General features: G+C 37.5%; 6 protein-coding genes and 1 long non-coding RNA gene across 12 annotated transcripts; 5 read left to right on the top strand and 2 right to left on the bottom strand.

Moving 5' to 3' along the window:
• LOC104705693 (protoporphyrinogen oxidase 2, chloroplastic/mitochondrial) lies at positions 137–4,469 on the top strand. The gene is given in 18 exon segments (XM_010421748.2): positions 137–329; positions 449–500; positions 714–849; positions 938–1,003; positions 1,073–1,123; positions 1,233–1,289; positions 1,474–1,553; positions 1,652–1,688; positions 1,855–1,920; positions 2,007–2,047; positions 2,393–2,525; positions 2,651–2,824; positions 2,898–2,972; positions 3,201–3,324; positions 3,415–3,523; positions 3,710–3,784; positions 3,877–3,983; positions 4,119–4,469. Coding segments are annotated over 18 exon segments (1,698 nt in total). The 3' UTR covers positions 4,241–4,469.
• Positions 5,830–9,376, top strand: LOC104705692 (probable inactive leucine-rich repeat receptor-like protein kinase At3g03770). Its single transcript, XM_010421747.2, has 7 exons — positions 5,830–7,708; positions 7,798–7,931; positions 8,019–8,262; positions 8,353–8,564; positions 8,659–8,684; positions 8,762–8,873; positions 8,966–9,376. The coding sequence occupies exons 1-7, from the start codon at positions 6,331–6,333 to the stop codon at positions 9,188–9,190; spliced, it is 2,331 nt and encodes a 776-aa protein (XP_010420049.1). The 5' UTR covers positions 5,830–6,330; the 3' UTR covers positions 9,191–9,376.
• LOC104705690 (3-isopropylmalate dehydrogenase 3, chloroplastic) lies at positions 9,453–11,862 on the bottom strand. 3 transcript variants are annotated; one of them, XM_010421745.1, is made up of 9 exons: positions 11,620–11,862; positions 11,053–11,182; positions 10,862–10,973; positions 10,613–10,777; positions 10,453–10,539; positions 10,254–10,370; positions 10,034–10,141; positions 9,744–9,950; positions 9,453–9,659 (listed from the first exon to the last, which is right to left on the bottom strand). In XM_010421745.1, the coding sequence occupies exons 1-9, from the start codon at positions 11,843–11,845 to the stop codon at positions 9,585–9,587; spliced, it is 1,227 nt and encodes a 408-aa protein (XP_010420047.1). In that variant the 5' UTR covers positions 11,846–11,862; the 3' UTR covers positions 9,453–9,584. The 3 variants fall into 3 exon arrangements, with proteins under 3 accessions (XP_010420047.1, XP_010420046.1, XP_010420048.1); XM_010421744.1 differs by lacking the exon at positions 11,620–11,862 and adding an exon at positions 11,290–11,430; XM_010421746.1 differs by lacking the exons at positions 9,453–9,659; positions 9,744–9,950 and having other exon boundaries at positions 10,081–10,141; positions 10,252–10,370.
• On the top strand, positions 13,679–16,878 carry LOC104705689 (triacylglycerol lipase 2). Its single transcript, XM_010421743.2, has 9 exons — positions 13,679–14,019; positions 14,126–14,251; positions 15,237–15,377; positions 15,479–15,589; positions 15,688–15,831; positions 15,942–15,982; positions 16,078–16,157; positions 16,247–16,342; positions 16,429–16,878. The coding sequence occupies exons 1-9, from the start codon at positions 13,816–13,818 to the stop codon at positions 16,749–16,751; spliced, it is 1,266 nt and encodes a 421-aa protein (XP_010420045.1). The 5' UTR covers positions 13,679–13,815; the 3' UTR covers positions 16,752–16,878.
• Positions 17,273–20,386, top strand: LOC104705688 (SWI/SNF complex component SNF12 homolog). Of its 4 annotated transcripts, none has more exons than XM_019228262.1 (4): positions 17,273–17,390; positions 17,795–18,895; positions 19,517–19,977; positions 20,128–20,386. In XM_019228262.1, the coding sequence occupies exons 2-4, from the start codon at positions 17,819–17,821 to the stop codon at positions 20,198–20,200; spliced, it is 1,611 nt and encodes a 536-aa protein (XP_019083807.1). In that variant the 5' UTR covers positions 17,273–17,390; positions 17,795–17,818; the 3' UTR covers positions 20,201–20,386. The 4 variants fall into 4 exon arrangements, with proteins under 4 accessions (XP_019083807.1, XP_010420042.1, XP_010420043.1 ...); XM_010421740.2 differs by having other exon boundaries at positions 17,795–18,944; positions 19,566–19,977; XM_019228263.1 differs by lacking the exon at positions 19,517–19,977 and adding an exon at positions 17,517–17,654 and having other exon boundaries at positions 17,278–17,390; positions 17,795–19,356.
• On the top strand, positions 22,139–24,302 carry LOC104705686. Its single transcript, XM_010421739.1, has 3 exons — positions 22,139–22,225; positions 22,342–22,857; positions 23,615–24,302. Exons 1-3 carry the CDS (start codon positions 22,162–22,164, stop codon positions 24,193–24,195), a joined length of 1,161 nt encoding a protein of 386 aa, XP_010420041.1. The 5' UTR covers positions 22,139–22,161; the 3' UTR covers positions 24,196–24,302.
• LOC104705687 lies at positions 24,223–24,719 on the bottom strand. The gene is made up of 2 exons (XR_754368.2): positions 24,584–24,719; positions 24,223–24,500 (listed from the first exon to the last, which is right to left on the bottom strand). It is a non-coding gene; the product is annotated as an uncharacterized LOC104705687 (long non-coding RNA).

Genomic DNA, 24,749 nt, shown 5'->3' with positions numbered 1-24,749 from the left:
ATCACTTCATGCATGATCCGTCGGTACTTATTATGATTATGAATGGTTTGGATGTGACGACATTAAAAAAAATATGTAACTAAAAATCTTGTTTGGATACGAAGACATGAACAAGGGCCCGTTAGAGAAATAAGTGATGATAATGGGCCTGATGAAATAAAACGGCACATTTTGTTGTCGTTTTTGGATAAGCTGGAATTTTTGCCGCTGTATTTATTTTCTACTTTATTTCCGTCGTGCTTTCGTCTGGTCAGAGATTGAATTGTCTTGGCTTTTGCTGATAAAACAAACAATGGCGTCTGCTGCAGTAGCTGATCATGATGATACAAGTAAGTAAAAAATTTGGGTTTTATGTCTAGTTATCATATTCAGCTTCGGCATTCCAGAATCGCTGAACTGTCTGTCTCTTTGCACTGAATTGTTTTTTGCTGATTGCTTTTGGTTATAGAATTCGAAGCGGTTTCTGGAAAAAGAGTTGCAGTCGTAGGTGCAGGTGTAAGGTAATTTCTCATTAGCAAATTCATCTCCTGCATTGTGTTCTTCCTTCTTCCTCTCTCTAAGTCTCTATATTGTGCTGTGTGATTCTCTTGAATTTTGCTCCAGCTTTGGGTCGGTTCTGGGCTCTTTGATCTGAGTTTTATTTGTTACCAATTTCGATTAATTGCAACCAATTAGCTCACAGATATGTTTTTTTTTTTTTAATGGTTTTGAAGTGGTCTTGCGGCGGCTTACAAATTGAAATCGAAGGGTTTGAATGTGACTGTGTTTGAAGCTGATGGAAGAGCAGGTGGTAAATTGAGGAGTGTTATGCATAATGGGCTGATTTGGGACCAAGGAGCTAACACTATGGTAGTTTTCTTTTTTATCATACACATCTGTTTTCAGTTGGTTTAGATTATAGTTCTTGATTCCGGTTTTTTTGTTGCATCATATGCAGACTGAGGCTGAGCCAGAAGTTGGGAGTTTGCTCGATGATCTTGGCCTTCGTGAGAAACAGCAATTTGTGAGTGCTTTCTGTGTTATTTTTGTTGTTGATTTTTGCAAGTTGTTTGATCGTTCTCTATTGTTTCAGCCAATTTCACAGAAAAAACGGTATATTGTGCGGAACGGTGTACCTGTGATGGTAATCCTTACTTGGTTTCCTTTGTTCTTATGGGTTGTTTATTCTTCATGTCATGAGTTGTTCTCCTATCTGATTTATGATGCTCTTATTGTCTCTGTTTTCATGCTAGATACCCACAAATCCCATAGCACTGGTCACAAGTAGTGTGCTCTCTACCCAATCTAAGGTAGATTTCTCGAGATATAAGTACACTGGTTATTTTGATGGTCATTTGAGACATATACTATTTCTACGGTGTTTAACTTTATATGGACTACTACTACCGGAAACTAGACGCTCTTTTCTACCAAGGTATTTTTATCTTATCAGAACCTCAAATATCACTAAAATTACTAGGCCTTTACTTGCAGTTTGAAATCTTGTTGGAACCATTTTTATGGAAGAAAAATGAATTATCCTCAAAAGTGTCAGACGCATCTGCACTGGAAAGGTGAGTATAACTTCTTTTTTCTTTAAATCAGTCGTCAGCAATCTCAATATCACAGAAGATTGGAACTTCCGTTTCACTTCCCATTTTCTCTGATGTAGTGTAAGCGGGTTCTTTCAACGCCATTTTGGACAAGAGGTTTGTTGCTACCTAATCCTAAATTTGGATTAAAACATTAGAATCTCATTTGTTTTGTTTCAACTTTCTTCGCATGTGTCAACACCAATTGTGGACTATCTTTATCAATGTCAAAAATTGTCAACTTACTTTCATGTGTCTCGTTTTGATGTTTTTCATTTGTAAGGTTGTGGACTATCTCATCGACCCTTTCGTAGGTGGAACAAGTGCTGCGGATCCTGATTCCCTTTCAGTGAGCAACTTTGCATTTAACATATTGTCTTCGTTTATTGCTTAGTATTACTCATTTTTATATCCCTCCCTACGATTTATGATCAGATGAAGTATTCTTTTCCAGATCTCTGGAATGTAGAGAAAAGGTAATCTCTCATGTAACTATACTGTATTTAACGATTTTTGCTTGAATATATTCCAAGATTCCTTTTCTCTTTTGATAGGTTTATGCAATCATGTTTTGAGTTTGTCATTCCTTTACTAGTGTCATTTTATGCGTGGTAATATCAAAAAAATATTTTGGTTCCGTGATGTGTAATATGGTGGGCAGAAAAGTTTTACGGAAAAAGATAGCATTGCAAATAGCATTTCGTATTTTGGGTTTGGCTACCTGGTTCTGACTTCTCTTAGTTCTCTATGCTGATTCTGTGGCGATGAGCTCTTTAACTGTTCTCTGGTTAGTTGCTAAATATATTGTATTTTCTTTTCAGTTTTGGCTCTATTATAGTAGGCGCAGTCAAAACAAAATTTGCCGCTAAAGGGGGTAAAAGTGGAGAATCAAGGAGTTCTCCTGGCACAGAAAAGGGTTCGCGCGGGTCATTCTCTTTTAAGGGTGGAATGCAGGTGATGCATTCTCAATATACTGTATGCCAAAAAATTTAGCCATACAATTTTTTTGCTGTACGACTCATGTTCTTCTTGCTCTGAACCACTTTGTTGTTGGTATGTTTCCGCTTTGGATATTGCAGATTCTTCCTGATATGTTGTGCAAAGGACTCTCACATGATGAGCTCAATTTAGACTCTAAGGTTCTCTCTTTGTCTTACGATTCTGGATCAAGACAGGAGGGCTGGTCACTAGGGTGTGTTGCTCATAATGAGACGCAGAGACAAAACCGCCATTATGATGCTGTAATTATGACGGTTAGTAGTGTTTTTTCGGACGTGAGATGAAACTTGCAGAAACTCTCAACAGAAAAAATTTCATGTATTATAGGCTCCTCTGTGTAATGTGAAGGAGATGGAGGTTATGAAAGGAGGACAGCCCTTTCAGCTCAACTTTCTCCCCGAGGTAATTGTGTCTTGTCTAATTTTCAGAAGTTTTTGCTTGAGAGTATTAGGCCTACATCTAGATTTAGTCCATCCTTTCGTGCTGTCTTATATTTTTCTACTCCATAACTGATAATGAAAATATTAATGTGAGACATCAAAGAACTTCATCACATGATTAGTTATCTCTTATATGTACTCTTTATCCCAACTTAATTGCATCTTGATGTTGATCTTGTTAATTGTTCAGATCAAGTACATGCCCCTCTCGGTTATAATCACCACATTCACAAAGGAGAAAGTAAAGAGACCTCTCGAAGGCTTTGGGGTACTCATTCCATCTAAGGAGCAAAAACATGGTTTCAAAACTCTTGGTAAGTTGTTGATGTCCTAGGCCATGATTAAAACAAATAGTCATATATTTCTCCTTTTATAATTATCAACACTTTATATTCTATATGTAGGTACACTCTTTTCCTCAATGATGTTTCCAGATCGGTGCCCTAATGACATTCATCTATATACAACTTTTATTGGTGGGAGTAGGAACCAGGAACTAGCCAAAGCTTCCACGTAAGAAACCTGACTGCTTTAAATTTTTCAGAGCATTTCAACACAAACTCAACCATGTCAAGTCACTAAAAAGTTGTGATACACGATCGTTTGGAAGCTACTAATTATTAAGGCATTTATACCATTTTTCTGATCCTTACATTACCTGATTCTTACTAAGTCTCTTTTCCGGTTCTATCTTTGTAGAGATGAATTAAAACAAGTTGTGACTTCTGACCTTCAGCGACTTTTGGGGGTTGAAGGTGAACCTGAGTTTGTCAAGTATGTGGAGTTTGGAGTTTTTTTTCATTTTATTGTTTAGTGTATGAAAGAGGAGATTACCCTTATATATCAACAATATATGTTAATTGCAGCCATTACTACTGGAGGAAAGCATTCCCATTGTATGACAGCAGCTATGACTCAGTCATGAAAGCAATTGACAAGATGGAGAAAGATCTACCCGGGTTCTTCTACGCAGGTTACTTCGATCAAAGTTTCAGTCTTGTAGATAGAAAGCATTAAATATATGATCCATGATGATAAATGTCAGTCTATGGTCTTGAGATGATTCATTGCAGTTATTTATCTATTGTGCACGGACCAAAATGAACAGGTAATCATCGAGGAGGGCTATCTGTTGGGAAATCAATTGCATCAGGTTGCAAAGCAGCTGATCTTGTGATCTCATACCTGGAGTCTTGCTCAAATGATAAGAAACCAGATGACAGCTTATGAACAGTGTCAAGGTTCGTCCTTTTTTACGGCTTAATTTGTAAACTTGTAAAAGGAAACAAGCCGTGGGATTAGCCAACAAACTCAGCAAAACCCAGATTCACATTCCATGCTAATGTTTAGTCTGTAGTCTTGTTGAATCACTGATCTGGTCTGTCTCGGTAAAAAAACATGATAGTGTAGATTTCAGGATTGAAGAATCCTTATAAAAAAAATTGCTGATATTTTCTTATCTTGGAGATCTCATTTCTGCTCTCTAGACAAGTTGTAGAGAAACTTGTTTTGGTTTCTGGTGAAGGGGATGTTGATATTTTGCGTGTTTTTTCTCCAAAGCCACAACCAAGAGATGGTCCCGAAAAGGGTATCAGAATGTCAGGTGTTAGTATCTGAATGTCCATGTCTGTTCGTCCCACATGCTCTACCGTTCCCATTTCATGGAGTCTTATGTTTTGTCTCATCTTTCTTCTATAAAGCCTTGTCTGTCTTAACCCATTTTGTCTTGGTAAGTCTCTTGTTGATACTAAAGCAGCATCAATATTAGAGCTTGCATTGTTCTATTCCTTTTGTTCTTTTTGTGGTGTGCTTAATTGAATAAGTAAATAGGAGCAAAATTAAGTTCACAATGATGGGGTATTTCTATGTTTACATTAGTTTTGTCGGTACTTATGATTGTATTAAAACATCATGACTAGGTTCGGCTTATGAAATTACTAGGTCGTCGAATATTATACAGTAAATAGTAAATACTATGTAAATGTTAACGAAAGTATAGGTATTATAAGCCAAAGTTTGACATTATACAGTCACAGTCATCAGTTTATGAATACCAAATTGTTGTTAACAGTTGCTCTTAAACAAGAGTGAAGAAACATCTCAGTGTTGATATTTTAAGAATATTGACGCATGTGAGACCAAAAAAAGAAGGTAATTAAGATGATGGTCCGGTCTCTGAGACCTGTGGGACACCTACAATGTGGGCCTTGAAACTTTAACAAAGCATAATCACTACCTTTGCCTGCGACGAAAATACCTACTTGCCCTTATAGACATTTAACAAAGCACAATGTAGACCAGTCTTGATAGACATTTTGGTCTCAAAACATGTGGATTTGTGTTTTAGATGGTTGATAAAGTTACCTAACTAGATATGCTATTATATGGTTGTGAATGATATCACTATTTGTTGGCATATTTGTCCTTCAACGAAAGCTACTTCTACCGGACAATATTTCGTAGACCAAAAGCTTCGCTTTGTATAGCATTAGCATATTACTATTTGGTACAGTAGAAGGGCAGTTTGGTGAATTAACAAAGAAATGGAATCTAATCACACACATAAATCAATGTTTAAATTTTTTACTATAAACAAAGTGGGGAAGATGAGGAAGAAGAAGAAGAGACATGTGTTAACGGCATCTTCTATGGAGTCAACTACAGGTCACAAATTGCATTTTGCATTACATTAAATAATCAATAATCATACTTTATCTCTAATACCAAAATTTAAATTCAAAATTTTATTAGTATTTTACAAAGACAATTGCTCATAAAAAGGAACAAACTTTCATCAAATTGAGTGCAACTTTTTTTGCTTTGTGATTGTCTCTGGTGACCCACATTACTGAATTTACTGTTTCTTTCGTAAAGAAGAAGAAGAAGAAGCAAAAAAAAAGATGCTTTGAAATCTCTAATTCTGTCAAGTCCTCTCAGGGTAAAATACAGAAAGCCGCCATTAATGCTGCTCAGCTCAACCCTTTCGTCATTAATGCTCTTATCACCTTCTTCTCTACTCTCTATAGCTTCCCCAGATTCTTTCTCGCCTATGTATTGAATCCGACAAACACAATTACCGACATTCCCTAAACCCTTGATTTCTGCATTTGTCCTCACACACTCGTCACTCTTCTTCTCCTGACCTCTCTTTTCACGGATTTGATTGTACACTCATTATTTCCTTTTGGGAGCGTCTGGGATCACGAGCTTAGTTTTGACTTGAGTTGACTAGATGGGTCTCAGAATCCAACTCTGCTACTTCTAATTGTTGGGTTCTGTTTCAATTCTGCTACTTCATCTTCTTTTTTTTTCTCCCTGGAATGATGGAACATTCAAAGTTCTTACCTTTGCTCTTTCTTTCATGGGTTATGTTCTTACAAAGCACACATCAACTCCAGAACTCACAGACCCAAGTCCTGTATCAGCTCAGGAAGCATCTGGAATTCCCTAAAGCTCTTGAATCTTGGGGAAGTTACTATGGAGACTTGTGTGTAATCCCTGCAACTGCTCACATGAGCATCACCTGTCAAGGCAATTCCGTCACGGAGCTTAAAGTCATGGGGGACAAGCTTTTTAAACCGTTTGGTATGTTTGATGGGTCTTCTTCACTTCCAAATCACACTCTGTCTCAAGCTTTCTTAATTGATTCTTTTGTTACCACGTTGACAAGGCTTACAAGCTTGAGGGTTCTTAGCTTAGTGTCTCTAGGTATCTACGGTGAGTTACCAGGGAAGATCCATCGGTTGAATTCTCTAGAGTACTTGGATTTGAGTTCGAATTATCTCTTTGGTTCTGTCCCTCCTGATTTATCAAGATTGGTGTTGCTTCAAAGTCTGATGCTTGATGGGAATTACTTCAACGGAAGTGTTCCAGACACGTTGGATTCCTTGACTAATCTTACTGTTCTTAGTTTAAAGAACAACCGGTTCAAAGGTCCGTTCCCATCTTCAATTTGCAGTATTGGAAGACTAACAAATCTTGCTCTATCACACAATGAGATTTCTGGTAAGTTGCCTGATCTCAGCAAGTTAAGTCATCTGCATATGCTGGATCTGAGAGAGAACCATTTGGACTCTGAACTACCTGTGATGCCTGAGAGATTAGTTACTGTTCTACTGAGCAAGAACTCCTTCTCTGGCGAAATTCCAAGACGTTTTGGCAGTTTGTCTCAGCTTCAGCATCTTGACTTGTCGTTCAACCATCTAACTGGAACTCCATCTCGGTTCTTGTTCTCTTTGCCAAACATTAGTTACTTGGACTTAGCATCTAACAAGCTCAGTGGGAAGCTACCGCTTAACCTGACCTGTGGAGGCAAACTCGGATTTGTGGATTTGTCAAATAACAGATTAATAGGGACTCCTCCTCGTTGCTTGGCAGGAGCTTCCGGCGAGAGAGTTGTTAAACTCGGTGGAAACTGCTTGTCCATAATTGGTAACCGTGATCAGCATCAAGAATTTTTATGTGAAGAAGCTGAAACTGAGGGAAAACAGTTCCAAGGAAGAAAGATTGGGATTTTGGTTGCCGTAATTGGTGGAGCTGTTCTTGTTCTTGTGTTTTTTGTATTAGGACTTCTTCTCTTATGCACAAACCGCTGCTCTTGCTGTTGCTCAAGAGAAAAGTCAGTGCCGCAAACTCGGCTTAAGGTTGTGACAGATAACTCACACACCAGTCTCTCCTCTGAAGTTCTTGCTAGTGCAAGTGAGTAATGTTGACTCAGAATGTAGCTTTCTGCCTGCTAGCAATTGTCTTTCAGGAATTTAATATCCTTGTGTGATTTCTTCTCGCAGGGTTAATCTCTCAAACAGCAAAGCTAGGTGCACAAGGTGTGCCCTCATGCCGGTCGTTTTCTTTTGAAGAGTTAAAGGAAGCCACAGATGATTTCGATTCATCACGTTTCTTAGGTGAAGGCTCCCTTGGAAAGGTATGGTTTGTCTAACGCAAAATTAATACTTGTGATCATCTCACCATCAGTCATTTGCTTTACTCTGCTTGTTTTGTTTCTTTGCAGCTATACAGAGGAACACTTGAAAACGGAAGCTCCATAGCTATCAGATGTCTGGTTTTATCAAGGAAATTCTCCAGCCAGAGTATCAGAGGTCACTTAGATTGGATGTCTAAGCTCAACCATCCTCATCTCCTTAGCTTCTTGGGTCATTGCACTCAAACCAGCGGAGAACACGATCCTGCAGTGACCATACTCTACCTTGTCTACGAGTATATGCCCAACGGGAGCTACCGCACACATCTATCAGGTCAGGTTGACATGTGTAGTAAACATAATGTTAAATTAAACTCTCTGTACTTGGAAACTCAATGTTGTTAGAATATTGTTTATTTTGTAGATTCTTTCTCGGAGAAGATCTTGACGTGGCCAAATCGGCTAGCAATTCTCATTGAGATAGCAAAGGCAGTTCATTTTCTTCACACCGGTGTAATGCCTGGTTCATTCAAAAATCATCTGAAGACGAACAATATTTTGCTTGATGAACACAAGATTGCAAAGCTCAGTGACTATGGAGTCTCTGCCATCATTGAAGAGAATGAAAAGCTCGAGGTTTGCTTTCTTTGACTTTGTTTATCTCCGTTTTCTACTCTCTTCTTTGATACTAACTCAACTCTGCCTTCCTCTCTGCTTCTACATTTTGCAGACAAAGTCAGAAACCAACAAATCAAAGTATGTATCTTTTGCCCTTCTATTTCAAAACTCCATGGCATTTAGGAGAAATTAATTCAAACTTGGGGATTATGCAGAAAAATGGCTAAAAGAGAGGACGATGTGTACAACTTCGGATTCATACTTCTGGAATCTTTGATAGGACCAGTTCCCACTACAAAAGGAGAGGCCTTTCTTCTCAACGAAATGGTAACAAAGAGAGAAAAAAGCAATCTTTATCATTGTTATTTGCTTGAGACAAAGTTAGTGAATAGATGTTGTTGCAACTTTTGTGTATGCAGACATCATTTGGGAGCCAAGATGGTCGGCAGAAGATAGTAAGTCCAACCGTCCTAACAACAAGCTCACAAGAGTCTTTATCGATTGCCATCTCAATCGCCAACAAATGCGTTTTGCTTGAACCGTCGGCAAGACCTTCCTTTGAAGACGTTCTATGGAACTTACAGTACGCAGCTCAAATGCAGTCTGCCGCAGATGCTGAACGCAAATCTGATACTTCATCATGAATCACACAAGGCTAGCTTAATCTAATGATTGATATAGTTTTTTCGGTTTTTTAAATGTAAAGTCTTACAAGTTTGGTTTTTCAGTATAAAAATGTAAGACTCCTGAGAGTAAAAAATTCATAGTTTCTTTCCTTCTCTTGAATTTGATTACTATGTAAATATTGATTGAAGATATTGGGTTCTGTAGTTGGAGTCATTTCCAAGAACAAGGTAAGTAAGTAAGGCAGGATGCTAAAAGCTTTTGGAGAATCTTGTCTTTGAATTGCAGAATCAATCATAATTCTTTATTAAACTGTTGAAAAGATATAGAATATTACGGTTTCTAATACATGGATTAGCATATAAGTAACCGTAAAACCAAGGCCTACACACTTTTGGCAAATGATGAATACACTTAAACAGTAGCTGGAACTTTGGCTTCCACTGATTTGAGCACCTCCTCTCCCATTTCTTTGCATCCCACCAGTTTCTGCATTTTCAAAACACAAGACCTTTAAGTTATACTGTGTTACTAACTTATAACAATAAATGATAGAAATCAGCATACACATACATTTCCGGGGGAGTAGATGTCTCCAGTTCTGAAACCTCTGCTCAGAGCATCCATGACCGCGTCTTCAATCCTCTTTGCAGCTTTTTCTTCTCCAAGTCCATATTTCAGAAGCATCGCAGCGCTGAGAATAGTAGCCAATGGGTTTGCCTTGTCTTGTCCAGCTATATCTGGTGCAGAACCGTGTATAGGTTCAAAGAGTCCAGGTCCCTGATTACATCACAAGTTTAACATTCTCTCATATGGTTATAAACCTCAGGAACCTTGAAATATTTTTGTATAAATTTGCTTACCGATTCACTGAGACTAGCAGATGGAAGCATTCCAATGCTTCCAGTGATCATTGAAGCTTCATCAGATAATATATCACCAAAAATGTTATTGGTGACGATTGTGTCAAACTGCAATGTTTTATACAAAAGATCAATAAAACGCCGTGTGAGAACTAATAATTCCACTTTTATGTTAGTAGCTTAATCAACAGCTAAGTTTTGATATATGAGCGACGAGCACCTGTTTGGGGTCACGGATAAGCTGCATTGCAGCATTATCAACATACATATGTGATAGTTCAACATCTGGATATTCAGAGGCTAACGCTGTTACTCTTTTCCTCCACAATACTGACGCCTATATGAAAAATCATCAAATTTGCATTACTAAAGAAACACACAAAAAGTGGAGAAACAATTCAAGAATTGATCAAACGTACATCCAACACATTAGCTTTGTCGACAGAACAAAGCTTGCCACGCCTTTTCCTAGCAGTCTCAAACGCAACACGAGCAATTCTGTCGATCTGAAAAACATAAGCAATGCATTAATATACATATATACACATGTAGAGCAAATTGTGAAGAGTTATTAAGCACCTCGTGAGCAGCGTAGATCTCTGTACTAATGCCGACTTCTTCGCCATTTTCATTGATCGATATGCCTCTTGGCTCTCCAAAGTAAATACCTCCAGTGAGCTCTCTTACAATCATCATATCAACACCTTCTGCTACTTCTTTCTTCAATGTGGAAGCATCAGCTAACTGTAAAGGCAAAAAGTTTTTTTTTTAATTTACAACTGCTAGCAAAAGTCCAAATGCTTAGCAGATGTAAAACCGAAGATATACCTGTGGCAAAACTGTAGCAGGTCTTAAATTTGCAAAGACTTTGAGATCTCTTCGTAGGTAAAACAAAGCCATCTCAGGTCTCAGATGTTTCTCATTCTTGTCCCATTTATACCTGATCAAGATTCATTTAAAACTGATCAACAAGAGAATATACTTGGAAGCAGACTTTGAAAGAAATAAGACACACATACCCTCCAATAGCTCCAAGAAGTATAGCATCAGAATTTTTAGCAGCTGTGAAAGATTCCTCTGGCATGGGAACTCCAACCAAATCCAAGGCTGCTCCTCCGACAGGCATCTCTTGGAAATCAAACTCCAGTCCTGTCATACAAAAGCAAATATACACTCGTTGATTACGACTTTTCACAAAACTTTTGTAAACAGAATCGAAGAAGAGAACAAGAAAACATTGAGAAAGAGACAAGAACCTTCAAGAGATCCAGCTTTCTGAAGCACATTCTTAGCAACAGATATAACTTCTGGACCGATGCCGTCACCGGGAAGGAGAGCGATGTTAAACCGTTTTTTCCCCGGTGAAGCTGCGGCGCACCTAATTAGAGACGGTGCATGATACTNCCTCTGGCATGGGAACTCCAACCAAATCCAAGGCTGCTCCTCCGACAGGCATCTCTTGGAAATCAAACTCCAGTCCTGTCATACAAAAGCAAATATACACTCGTTGATTACGACTTTTCACAAAACTTTTGTAAACAGAATCGAAGAAGAGAACAAGAAAACATTGAGAAAGAGACAAGAACCTTCAAGAGATCCAGCTTTCTGAAGCACATTCTTAGCAACAGATATAACTTCTGGACCGATGCCGTCACCGGGAAGGAGAGCGATGTTAAACCGTTTTTTCCCCGGTGAAGCTGCGGCGCACCTAATTAGAGACGGTGCATGGTACTGATTATTGAGAGAAGTGTATTTTCCGGGGACGATCTTGTTGGAACTTAGTCGGATGTTCGTTTGCAAAAACGCCGCCATTTTCTTATGGAGGAGACTCGGAATTTTTGAAATTGTGACGAGTGAATCTCACACTACTTATAACATAAAAAGTTTATGGCACTTAGATAGGTGTGCACGTTTTTTGAATTTGCATAAAACGTTTTTGAATTCGCATTAATTAAGCTTCAACGATTTAAATGTCTCTTGCTGATTAAAATGTCTTAAACTAATCCTTTTTACCTATAAACTGGCTCACCAGCTCTAGTTGTTGAGATATTAAATATTTTATAAGAAGGTCCTTTCTCTTTAACGATTATTAAATTAATACTTGCCATGGCGTTTTTAGAAGAAGTAGAGCCATATTACAATTGGGTTGACCCATTTAAAGTTATAACATTGGGCCGCTTATTTATATAGCCCATATATATCAAGTAGAAGGATTCGTTTTTATTAAAAAAAAGTGGTATAACTAGAACGGCTGATTTATTAATACTATCGGGATGTATTTGGATTTCGTCAAAACAGGGATGAACACAGTTTTCTAACATAAAAAGTGACACAAAAATTTATTATCAAAGTACCTAAACTGAATTCTAACTAACTAACCAAAATAGTCTATGTTCGAATCTGGAGAAATAATGAGTTTACATCTGGTCTTATGTCCTTATGTTCTTAAGGCGGGGCCAGTGCACCACCACGCGAGAGTTATGGTCGATTATTTTGATAGTTTCTAAATGTGTGATACGTATCTGTGTTCGTAGGGGATAGCTAGGGGATGATAGTGTTGAAATGTGAACACAAAATATAAAAGCAAGACTTGGTCTACAAATTATTTGGAACATTGTGTACCCCCAAATAATTTATATTATCTAAACGTATCATGTCTCGAGGTATTTTTTTTGTTTGTATATTTTTACTACCCTACGTACGTACACTATGTGACAGTGCAGAGTGTGAAACGAAAGCAAACCGATGTAGAATGTATAGTTTTAATTAAAAAAAATTGATAAGAGTTTCAGAAGAAAACAAGTAACGGAAGCTGGTGTCATAGAGTCCCGTCCCACTTACCCCTCCCTACAGCATCTCCAGTCGCTTTTAATAGTTTCTTCTTTCGTCTTATCTCTTTTTTTTTATTTTTTATTTTTTAAATATATTTAAAACATTTATATGATATTAATTAGAGATCTCAGAGTTTTAACATTTACTTACTATTATCTTTTCATTTTTTTCGTAGTCAACTATTATCTTTTCGTTTATTTTGTTTAGATTGCTTATTTCGTAGTCAACTATTAGATTGCTAAACATTTCTTTTTTTCGTAGTCAACTCATTAAATTAGTAACTGTATGTAGGATATGAAATTCTTTCTATCAAATTTTTGCATTTTATATATTTTGGTTAGGTTGTAATCAATACAATCATATGATATATATTGTTTTTTTTATTATAAATACTAGTTACTTTTGGTAGCATGAGATTTTCTGAAAAATTCTTATTTCTCTAATATTACTTTTTTCATTTATCTCAGTTACACGTTATATTCTAAATGTTTTTATCATAACCTCTTGCTCTCTCGAATAACATAGAAATGATGGCATGATCACTGATTCACCACTTGTAGCAACTATAATAAATGTAGTCCCAACGATCAGTGCATGATTCACTACTTCTAGAAACTATTCATTATTTTCTTTGGTGCATGATTCAAATCTTGATTTTTATGTTTACACCATAAATTGTTTCAAAAAAAAAAAAAAAACACCATAAATTGTTTCAAAAAAAAAAAAAATCTTTTTTGTCAAAATTTTAAGTTTGTTTGGGTGTAAAAATAATATTATAAAAGGCAATCGATTCCAACATACCATTTTGTTTATATCCATAATTAACATAAGTTTTTATTATTATTATAAATAGCTAACTCAACTCCATTTCTATTATCTTATCAGCCATCCCTTCTCTATATAAAAGCCTTTTCACTTTAATTCCTAAAACGTGTCAACCCCCTATCTCGATGGCCGGTTCGGTTATGGTTCCGTCCGTTTCGATCTTTTTAGCCTTATGTGTCTTAATCTTCGTCGCTCCTTTCCTAATAAAACCCCTCGAAGCTCGTGGAAACTTCGGCAGGCTTCCCGGAAAGCCACCGCAGAGGACTGCTTCCGATGGCATATGCGCTTCTTCTGTCCACGTATATGGTTACAAATGCGAAGAACATGATGTATGACATTCTCTTTTCTTTTTTTCTTATTAAAAAGTTAGTAATGATGATTATTCATAAATACATTAACTGATGGAGGTGTGATATGAATCGATAAATAACGAAGGTGGTGACCCAAGATGGGTACATATTGAATATGCAAAGGATACCGGAAGGACGAGCCGGCGCCGGCGCAGGTACCGGAACTGGGGGGAATAGACAACCTGTCCTAATACAACATGGAATACTTGTCGTAAGTTTTACTCTTCTCTTCACCCTTTTGCATCGCATTAGCCGTCCATTAATATGTGTACATACACGCATGCTACTTCCATCTGCAGTTAATTATTGTGGTATCATGAAACTTTATATGCTGTTTTCCATTATATAGATTTTTTTGAAAGTAAGAAAAACAAAAAAAAAAAGTGGAAAGAAACGTCATTACGTCAAGGGAAAGTGAGAATTACATTATTAGGTGGAAGACTTTATCCCCGTTTTCCACAAGTTGTGCAATTGTGCATACGTTTATTCTCAATATGATCAACATTTATATCTGTGGACCAAAACCAAACGTGTATACTTCTAGTGCATATATGCCTCATCAACAAGTACATATGTACACGTATATACGGTATATTTGTATCGTGGTCTAGTTAATTAACTCTATATTTGTATCGTGGTACTGCTAGTCTCTATATTTGCGAGTTTGAACATATATATATATATATATATATAAAGTAAGATTAGATTTTTAAGTGCGTATCCTAGTGGTGAGTAAAATTAACAATAAATTATAAAGAGACAGCATGAGTGTTTAACATGTGTGTCCAACAGATAAAGTGATAAATTGAGCGTTACTAGAAAGGTATGAGAGAATGGTTGTACCGTACGTAAGTGTGATATTATATAAATAACCGTGTCGATTCATTCTAGTAATCATCGAATTCTACAAAAAAATTATTGATGAATTGTGCATATCATACTTGATGAGGTCACCAGATGAGTACGATTTTTATCAGTCTACAAAAATGAAATTACCTAATGACGCATGCAGATATCTTACACTGTCTCTTCTGATGATTTTGACAAAATTGTCCTTTATTTCTATATTGTTCACATTACTCAAACATAGCTTAAATTATATATGCATACTCACTCTGCCTACGATATAATATTGTATAAGTACAATCGAAGAAATTGTAAAGTTTAGATAATCAAATCATGAGTTAAATGTGCAGGATGGGATGTCATGGCTGTTGAATCCGGCAGATCAAAATCTGCCGTTGATTTTGGCTGACCAAGGATTCGATGTGTGGATGGGGAACACAAGAGGGACTAGATTCAGCAGAAGACACAAGTACCTTAACCCTTCTCAAAAGGTCTGGTTCACACTTCACTTAACCAATTTTTGTAATTAGTAGATTACGTACTCATTACTAAATAAACTGAATTATTAACATCGGTGGAACTTTGGACGTAGGCTTTCTGGAACTGGACGTGGGACGAGCTCGTGAGTTACGATCTGCCAGCTATGTTTGATCATATCCACGGCCTAACAGGCCAAAAGATTCATTACCTCGGACACTCTCTGGTGGGTCCAACGTTATCAACATATTTACATTTTTCTCTGTTTCTTTTTTTCTTTAGTAATCAGAAATAAAAGAATGATAATGTTTTGGAATATGTCAGGGGACGTTAATAGGATTTGCATCGTTCTCGGAAAAAGGATTGGTGGATAAAGTGAGATCGGCGGCGATGTTGAGTCCCATTGCTTATCTCAGCCACATGACCACCGTCATTGGCGACATCGCCGCCAAATCTTTCATCGCCGAGGTCCCCTAGCTCCTCCCTTTTAATTAGTTTCATATATATTTTTTTATCTAATAAAATGTGTGCCTATATTTATCAAAAAATAACTTGTTTATCGTCTTTCAAAAATATAGGCCACCGCCATTCTTGGATTGGCAGAGTTTAACCCCAAAAGGTAAAAAATTTCACCCTTTTTTATTTTCTTAAAAATATGCTTGTTATTGGCTTAGTTGATTTGATTATGTTAAATAATTTAAACAACATTGGCAGTGGATTAGTAGGGGGTTTAATAAAGGCTATATGCCTTAAAGCGGGGGTCGACTGTTATGATTTACTCTCTGTTATCACCGGTAATACTACAACTCAAAATTCGCTAATCTACCATTTGATAATTTAATTATACATCTTATTTACGTAATTTTACCCCAAAAAATTGTAGGAAAGAATTGTTGTCTTAACTCATCGACCATTGACCTATTCCTTGCGAACGAACCACAATCTACTTCCACCAAGAACATGATCCACCTTTCTCAAAGTAAGCGAAACAAAAATTCCCATGTTATTTTTATATATTTACAAACCTTATGTTAATTGTTCAATAAACCTTTTTATATATGGTAGCGGTAAGAGACAAACAGTTGAGAAAGTACAACTACGGAAGCAGTGATCGTAACATAAAACATTACGGTCAAGCGACACCACCGGCTTACAACATATCGGCGATCCCACACGATCTCCCGCTTTTCTTCAGCTACGGCGGTTTGGACTGCCTGGCCGATGTGAAAGACGTGGAGTTTCTCCTTGACCAGTTTAAGTTTCACGACATCAACAAGATGAATGTGCAGTTTGTGAAAGACTATGCTCATGCCGATTTCATCATGGGTGTTACTGCCAAAGACGTTGTTTACAACCAAGTTGCTACCTTTTTCAAACAACAAGTTTAATTTTATTACCATATATCATTAATTTATGTAGTGATTTTGCATGTGCGTATCCATATAGCCCATAATTCTTCAATTGTTTTGTTTTCCCCAAACAAATGGGCATAAATAAAGCAAATTATTATATCTACTCAATCGACTACTAAATTTATTTGGTTTCTTTTTGAAATCTAAAAACAATATATGTAGCAAGCAACCATTATCTAGTTTATCCCCGTTTGAGTTATAAACAAATCTAAGAGTAATATTTTAAGGAAAAAGGGCTATACCACAAGCATATGTTTATGTTTTTATTTAAATAATAACTATTCCAAAAAATAGGAAACATATTTTAAAAATATAAATGAAATTGTTGAACTATAAATTCGTAGCATTGATATAGGAAACATATTTTAAAAATATAAATGAAATTGAAGAACTACAAATTCGTAGCATTGATATATAAAAAAAACGTTTGTGGGCCAGTGTGGGCTTTGAAAATAACGGGTCGGGTCTTAACCCGGTCAATAAAAATAGATAGCTCCGGTGGGGATTTGTTTTGTCTCTCTCTCTCTCTCGAGTCTCTCGACAACTGAGGAGAAGTAGCGGAACACCGGTGGATTCCAGTAAGAAGATAACGGAGCTGCTAATCTTCGCCTCTTTGTAAGGAGCTCTCTAGTTCCCTCTCGATATTTTTGGTATTTAGATAGTCTCTGGGTTCTTCTATCTCTTAGGATTTTATGAATTGTAGATCTTTTCATGGCCATTAATTAAGTATTTGTTTTTCAGAAATCTCAAATCGAGTTCTATAACGTTTGCATTCGCATTCGCCGTCTTTTTTGTTCTTTCTCTGGGGATTACTCCTAATGGATTGAGCTGTGCAGCGATCTTAGAAAATTAGGGTTTTGAGGCTTCGATTTCTCTAGGGTAAACCCGATCTATCGCTTCTGTGAGAATTTGCCTCGTATTTTTTTAGATTTCTGATAATCTTATGATACCTTAGGTGGTGTGTAATGGAAGTTTAGTTTAGTTCTAAAGAGTGGTTCTAATTTCGTCTGATTTTTCAGGCTGGGAGGTTAATATATATAGCGATGTCTGGTAACAACAACAATCCACAGAAGCCACAAGGCTCTGCGCCATCGCCTTTTGGGAATCCTGGGATGCCCTCTGCATCAGTTCCTGGAAACCAAGGCTTTGCTCCTTCTCATATGACTGCTAACTTTCCAGCTCAGTTTCAGTTCTCACAAGCTCAAGCCCTAGCTCATGCTCAAGCACAGTCTAAAGTTCAAGCACAAATCCAAGCTCAGTTTCAAGCTCAAGGCATGACGATGAACCCAGCACAAGGAGGTTCTCCCGGGATCGGTGGTGGGTTGGGTCCTTCTTCTCCTTCTTTGACGACTCCTGGCAGTTTAAACATGAAAAGGTTCCAGCAGAAACCGCCCATGCGTCCTCCTGGTGCTTCTGCGGGTAACAACACTATCTCCCCCATGAGAACAATGGAGTTAACTCCTGCTGCTCGGAAAAAGAAACAGAAGCTTCCAGAAAAGTCATTGCAGGAGCGTGTTGCAGCAATCTTGCCCGAGTCTGCCTTATACACACAACTTCTGGAGTTTGAGTCTCGGGTTGATGCTGCATTAACGAGAAAGAAAGTTGATATCCAGGAAGCCCTTAAAAACCCTCCCTGCATACAGAAGACTCTTAGGATCTACGTTTTCAACTCCTTTGCTAACCAAAACAACACAATCCCTGGGAATCCTAACGCTGACCCGCCAACATGGACTCTTAAAATCATTGGTAGGATCCTGGAAGATGGGGTGGATCCCGACCAGCCAGGATTTGTTCAGAAATCAAACCCATTGCATCCCAAATTCTCGTCTTTCTTCAAAAGGGTTACAGTTTCCCTGGATCAGAGGCTGTATCCTGAGAACCCATTGATCATATGGGAGAATGCTCGATCACCTGCTCCTCAGGAAGGGTTTGAGATTAAGAGGAAAGGGAATCAGGAGTTTGCAGCTAGTATACGGTTGGAGATGAATTACGTCCCGGAAAAGTTCAAGCTTTCTACTGCATTGATGGATGTTCTCGGGATTGAGGTTGAAACCCGCCCAAGAATCATCGCTGCAATTTGGCATTACGTTAAGGCGAGGAAATTGCAGAACCCAAATGACCCCTCTTTCTTCAACTGTGACCCTGCACTTCAGAAAGTTTTTGGGGAAGATAAGTTGAAATTTACTATGGTCTCTCAGAAGATATCTCATCATTTGTCGCCTCCACCACCGATTCACTTAGAGCACAAAATCAAGCTCTCAGGAAATAATCCGGCCATATCAGCATGTTACGATGTTCTAGTGGATGTACCCTTCCCGATCCAAAGGGATCTGAACAATTTGTTAGCCAATGCAGAGAAGAACAAAGAGATTGAGGCTTGTGATGAAGCAATATGTGCAGCCATTAGGAAAATTCATGAGCATAGGAGGAGGCGGGCATTTTTCTTGGGGTTCAGCCAATCGCCAGTTGAATTCATAAATGCCCTGATCGAATCTCAGAGCAAGGATCTTAAGGTTGTAGCGGGAGAAGCCAGTCGAAATGCTGAGAGAGAACGTCGATCAGACTTCTTCAACCAACCTTGGTAAGCTCATCATCTAGTCTCCGCTACTCTCACCTTTATTTACTCAGATTATATGTATTAGAGTTGTAAAAGTGGCGACTTCAAACAAGTCCACTGATTGATCGGTTGATGATACGTGTCTGAATCATAATTTGGGTAAAATGTTTGCAGGGTCGAAGANCCCTCTTTCTTCAACTGTGACCCTGCACTTCAGAAAGTTTTTGGGGAAGAAAAGTTGAAATTCACTATGGTCTCTCAGAAGATATCTCATCATTTGTCGCCTCCACCACCGATTCACTTAGAACACAAAATCAAGCTTTCAGGAAATAATCCGGCCATATCAGCATGCTACGATGTGTTAGTGGATGTACCCTTCCCGATCCAAAGGGATCTGAACAATTTGTTAGCCAATGCAGAGAAGAACAAAGAGATTGAGGCTTGTGATGAAGCAATATGTGCAGCCATTAGGAAAATTCATGAGCATAGGAGGAGGCGGGCATTTTTCTTGGGGTTCAGCCAATCGCCAGTTGAATTCATTAACGCCCTGATCGAATCTCAGAGCAAGGATCTCAAGGTTGTAGCGGGAGAAGCCAGTCGAAATGCAGAGAGAGAACGTCGATCGGACTTCTTCAACCAACCTTGGTAAGCTCATCATCTAGTCTCCGCTACTCTGACCTTTATTTACTCAGATTATATGTATTAGAGTTGTAAAAGTGGCGACTTCAAACAAGTCCACTGATTGATCGGTTGATGATACGTGTCTGAATCATAATTTGGGTAAAATGTTTGCAGGGTCGAAGATGCAGTTATTAGGTACTTGAACCGGAGGCCAGCTGCTGGGAACGAGGGGCCAGGGAGTTGGTGAGTTTCTTGACGATACAAGTCTGTTCATCTGTTTGAGTTTGAGCATTTTTTAGAAGAAGATATTGTTGAGATAGTCTGCTTTGAAAGGGAACTAGTGTATCTGTAATCCTGTGTATGATGAAATATTATTACTTATAATTAGCTTTGTTTTGTAGCCTTTGCTTTAATGGTTATTAAGTCTTTGCCAGTTTGACAAAAAAAGAAAAGAAAAAAGTATTGCCGTATAGAAAAAGGAAAATAACATTGAATGAAAAGGTGTGTTATGACATGCCATGAGAGATCTTATGTTATTCGTATGTTAATCTACAAAGAGATTCCTAATAGTCATTTTGTTTGTACAAATGATATCATCAAAACACTTTCTCTCATCTTCTTAGTTCTCGGATCATGAATGTCAAGTATTACACAACATTAAATGCAATCTTTTGTGATATATTATGATTCTTGTTTTCTTTTGACCATCAATTACAAATACGAGATGCATTAAACACATCAAAAGAGCAAAACCAGAGTAAGTAAAACCCATGAGAAATATGTGTACATTTACAAAGATTATTCCATACCTAAAGACAAGGCTATGCCTGTATGAACCACCTAGTCTTACATCAAAGTTGATTCTATTTCCGAGAATCTTACACCCACACACGGCCACCTCTTCAGTCCACATGTATGGTAATCATTCTAACACACTCAAAATTAAAACCGATGGCAACATCATCAAATTTCTCACCATATTTGATTTAGACTTTATTTTTTTCTCAAATTCAAACCTCAAGAGCCACAAGAGTGATTTTGGAATTTTAGATGCCGATAACGTAAGTGAAATGATATCCTTGTTATGCATTTGAACCTGTTGACATTGAAATGATAAACATTGAACCTGTTGCCGTCGTTCGCCAACAAAATCAACTTTTTTCTCAAACAAAAAAAAACTAAAATCAACACTCTCACGTTGTCAGCAAACAATCCGGTTGAAATCTATGGTGGAATCGACAATTGGATGCATTTCTCACTCTAAGGACCCTTTTGTAAATTGAAAACTAAAATTTAAAATATTGGTAGTTTGGTGTGTACATTTTCTACACTATTTCATAATTTATTAATACCATAATGCAAATTGTTCTCTACTGTGCGTACTGTCTATATATATTTTAAGTTTTTTTAACATGTATTATTTTGTGAAATCACATGGACTTGCAATACCTTGTAGGTTTATAAAGTGAGTATATTAAAAAAAACTTAAAACTATATTAATTTAATATTATAGTTTTAGCATCTTATTATTATGATATTCATTCTTGTTCTTTTTAATTTAATATTATAGTTAAATACTTCCTCCGTCTTTTTTACTTATCATTCTAGACATAATTTTTTTTTGTTTCAGATTTCTTGTCATTCTCGATTTCTAGTATTTTTTACTAGAAAATTATCTCATTTACTCCTTACTAAATAAATAAAATATTAATATTTTAGAATTTTAATAATCAAATAAAGGTATAATTAACTATTTATATATTTTTTAATATGTGTGAAACAACTTAGAATGATAACTAAAAAGAACAAGAGTGAATATCATTTTTCCCTTTAGAGTGTTGTAAACGTTAGGACCAACTAGACGAATAAACATGTTCGTTCAATATATGCGAAACAAAATTTGAGCACTTAAACTAGTTTAATTTTTAATATATAAAATATTGTTTAGTAAAAAATGAAAAGATTTTGTTTTGGCCAAAGATATATTTTAGTAATGCAAAAGATCCAAAATTACATGCATTCAATTTTTTTGCTTTGCTTTAAAAGTTAAAACATATTGGTTTTTGACTTTCTTTTAAAAAAATATGGTCAACTGTATGCTAACAACATGTTACAACATCATTTTCTCTTCAAATAAAATAATTTATAAAGACATACATAATCACTGGATCCAAGAAGCGTTGACATTCAAAGTTTTCTCTGAAGCAAATGACGATGATGTGGTTTCAAAGAATTTTCCTGTTGCTCCTCGTTTCTTGGCTTGCCTCTTCAGGTACGTTATATTGGAATCTCAATTGCTTAAGCAGTATGCCTTTATTTATACTTTGTTCATTCATCTTCAGATCAACAATTTGTGTCATTACATTAATGTGCATTTTACATATGCAGATTTTCTGGAAAATCCAGACTTCGAATCTCCACCAAAAAACTCAAATGCAAGCACTAGCCAGTTTGTGTTGCTGGATCAGAACACTACACTCCCTGGGTGGACATTACAAGGGACAGTGCAATATGTTACTTCACTTGAACTGCCTGATGCCGGACATGCTATTCAGCTTGGTGAAGATGGCAAGATCAATCAAACATTCATTGCCAGAGGTGATGATGTGAACTACATCCTCACATTTGCGCTGATCCGCACAGACCAGAACTGTTCAACCTCTGCTGGTCTCAGTGTCTCGGGGCCAGACAGTAATGCTGTTTTTTCTTACCAACAAAACTACAGTAAGGTTTTATGGCAGAGCTACAGTCATAACTTGGGTAGTTGGGGGAATGGTGAGCCTATTAACTTAGTTCTTGAAAGTCAGACAATAGATTCTGATTCTGATACAAACTCCACATGTTGGCCTATCATTGACACATTGCTTATCAAGACTGTTGGTGTAACATTGGTCCAAGACAGTGGTAAGTTACTTCTCCTTGTCCCTTTTGTTTTTTCTGCTTTGTTAAGTCATCAACTCTGAGAATGCAAAGGCTGTAACTCATAGCTTAACACAGAACATGATGAAAGCAGATCTGATTTATACAAGTTCATATCTTGTAAATCTAGCTGCATAGACTCACATTCTTATTTTGTTGGTGTAGGTAACCTCTTAGTCAATGGTGGATTTGAATCTGGACCGGGTTTCTTGCCCAACTCAACCGACGGAGTTCTGATTGACGCGGTGCCAAGCCTGATCCAGTCAGCATTAAGGCAGTGGTCTGTTATAGGAACAGTCAGATACATAGACTCGGAGCACTTCCATGTCCCAGAAGGCAAAGCTGCAATAGAAATTTTGTCTCACACAGCTCCATCAGGCATACAGACAGCAACAAAAGACACAAGTGAAGGTTCGCGATACAACCTAACATTTACTTTAGGAGATGCTAACGATGCGTGCAAAGGACATTTCGTGGTGGGTGTTCAAGCTGGATCTGCAGCTCAAAACTTCACACTGGGGAGCAATGGGACTGGCTCTGGTGAGAAGTTTGGGTTAGTGTTTGAAGCAGACAAAGATGCAGCACNCTGTTTTTTCTGCTTTGTTAAGTCATCAACTCTGAGAATGCAAAGGCTGTAACTCATAGCTTAACACAGAACATGATGAAAGCAGATCTGATTTATACAAGTTCATATCTTGTAAATCTAGCTGCATAGACTCACATTCTTATTTTGTTGGTGTAGGTAACCTCTTAGTCAATGGTGGATTTGAATCTGGACCGGGTTTCTTGCCCAACTCAACCGACGGAGTTCTGATTGACGCGGTGCCAAGCCTGATCCAGTCAGCATTAAGGCAGTGGTCTGTTATAGGAACAGTCAGATACATAGACTCGGAGCACTTCCATGTCCCAGAAGGCAAAGCTGCAATAGAAATTTTGTCTCACACAGCTCCATCAGGCATACAGACAGCAACAAAAGACACAAGTGAAGGTTCGCGATACAACCTAACATTTACTTTAGGAGATGCTAACGATGCGTGCAAAGGACATTTCGTGGTGGGTGTTCAAGCTGGATCTGCAGCTCAAAACTTCACACTGGGGAGCAATGGGACTGGCTCTGGTGAGAAGTTTGGGTTAGTGTTTGAAGCAGACAAAGATGCAGCACAGATAAGTTTTACCAGCTACTCAGTTACAATGACAAAAGAGGATGTTCTTTGTGGTCCTGTGATTGATGAAGTGATCGTACATCCTCTTGGTGGAACAGCCTCAGTAAAACCCACATGGCTGCTACTTATTATTGCTTTGTTGTATGTTGCAGTTCTCTGATTGAATTCTGTTTGGGAGAGGGTCATAGACTCATAAACAATATATTTTTGCAAGGAGATGTGATGATCATTCTAGTTTTATGATTATATATGAACACATTTGTGGCACATGAATCTTTCACAATCATGGTTTATTTTCCAGTGAGACATTCTTAGTTTCTACTTTTATGTAGAAAGCACACATACAAATACACACTTGAAGCCTTGGAATAAGCAGACACTAATTCCCAGATGTAAATAGGATCTGCAAGGGCTTTGAGCTTAGGGAGAACCAGCTTGTTCACAGAGATCCAGCAGGGCAAGTGTCTGTGTCATCAACAATTTGATTAGGAAACGCTAAAATTAAAATTAGTGGAACAAGAATAGCATGTATGAAATGATTTGCATACCTCAGGAATGGTGAGCTCGAGTCGAAACTTGGGACCATCATAGTGGTGCAAAACAGGCCTGAAAGCATCCTCTTCCAAAGCTTTGTACAGTTTCCTTACACGAATTCTCACCTATCATGTTGTCAATCACCATTTGGGGTTGTGTGAATCAAATCAACCATTGAAA

This window comes from Camelina sativa, chromosome 8 (assembly GCF_000633955.1).
Source record: "Camelina sativa cultivar DH55 chromosome 8, Cs, whole genome shotgun sequence".
Classification (NCBI taxonomy): Eukaryota; Viridiplantae; Streptophyta; class Magnoliopsida; order Brassicales; family Brassicaceae; genus Camelina; species Camelina sativa.
This window is presented reverse-complemented; position numbering and strand designations above follow the sequence as displayed.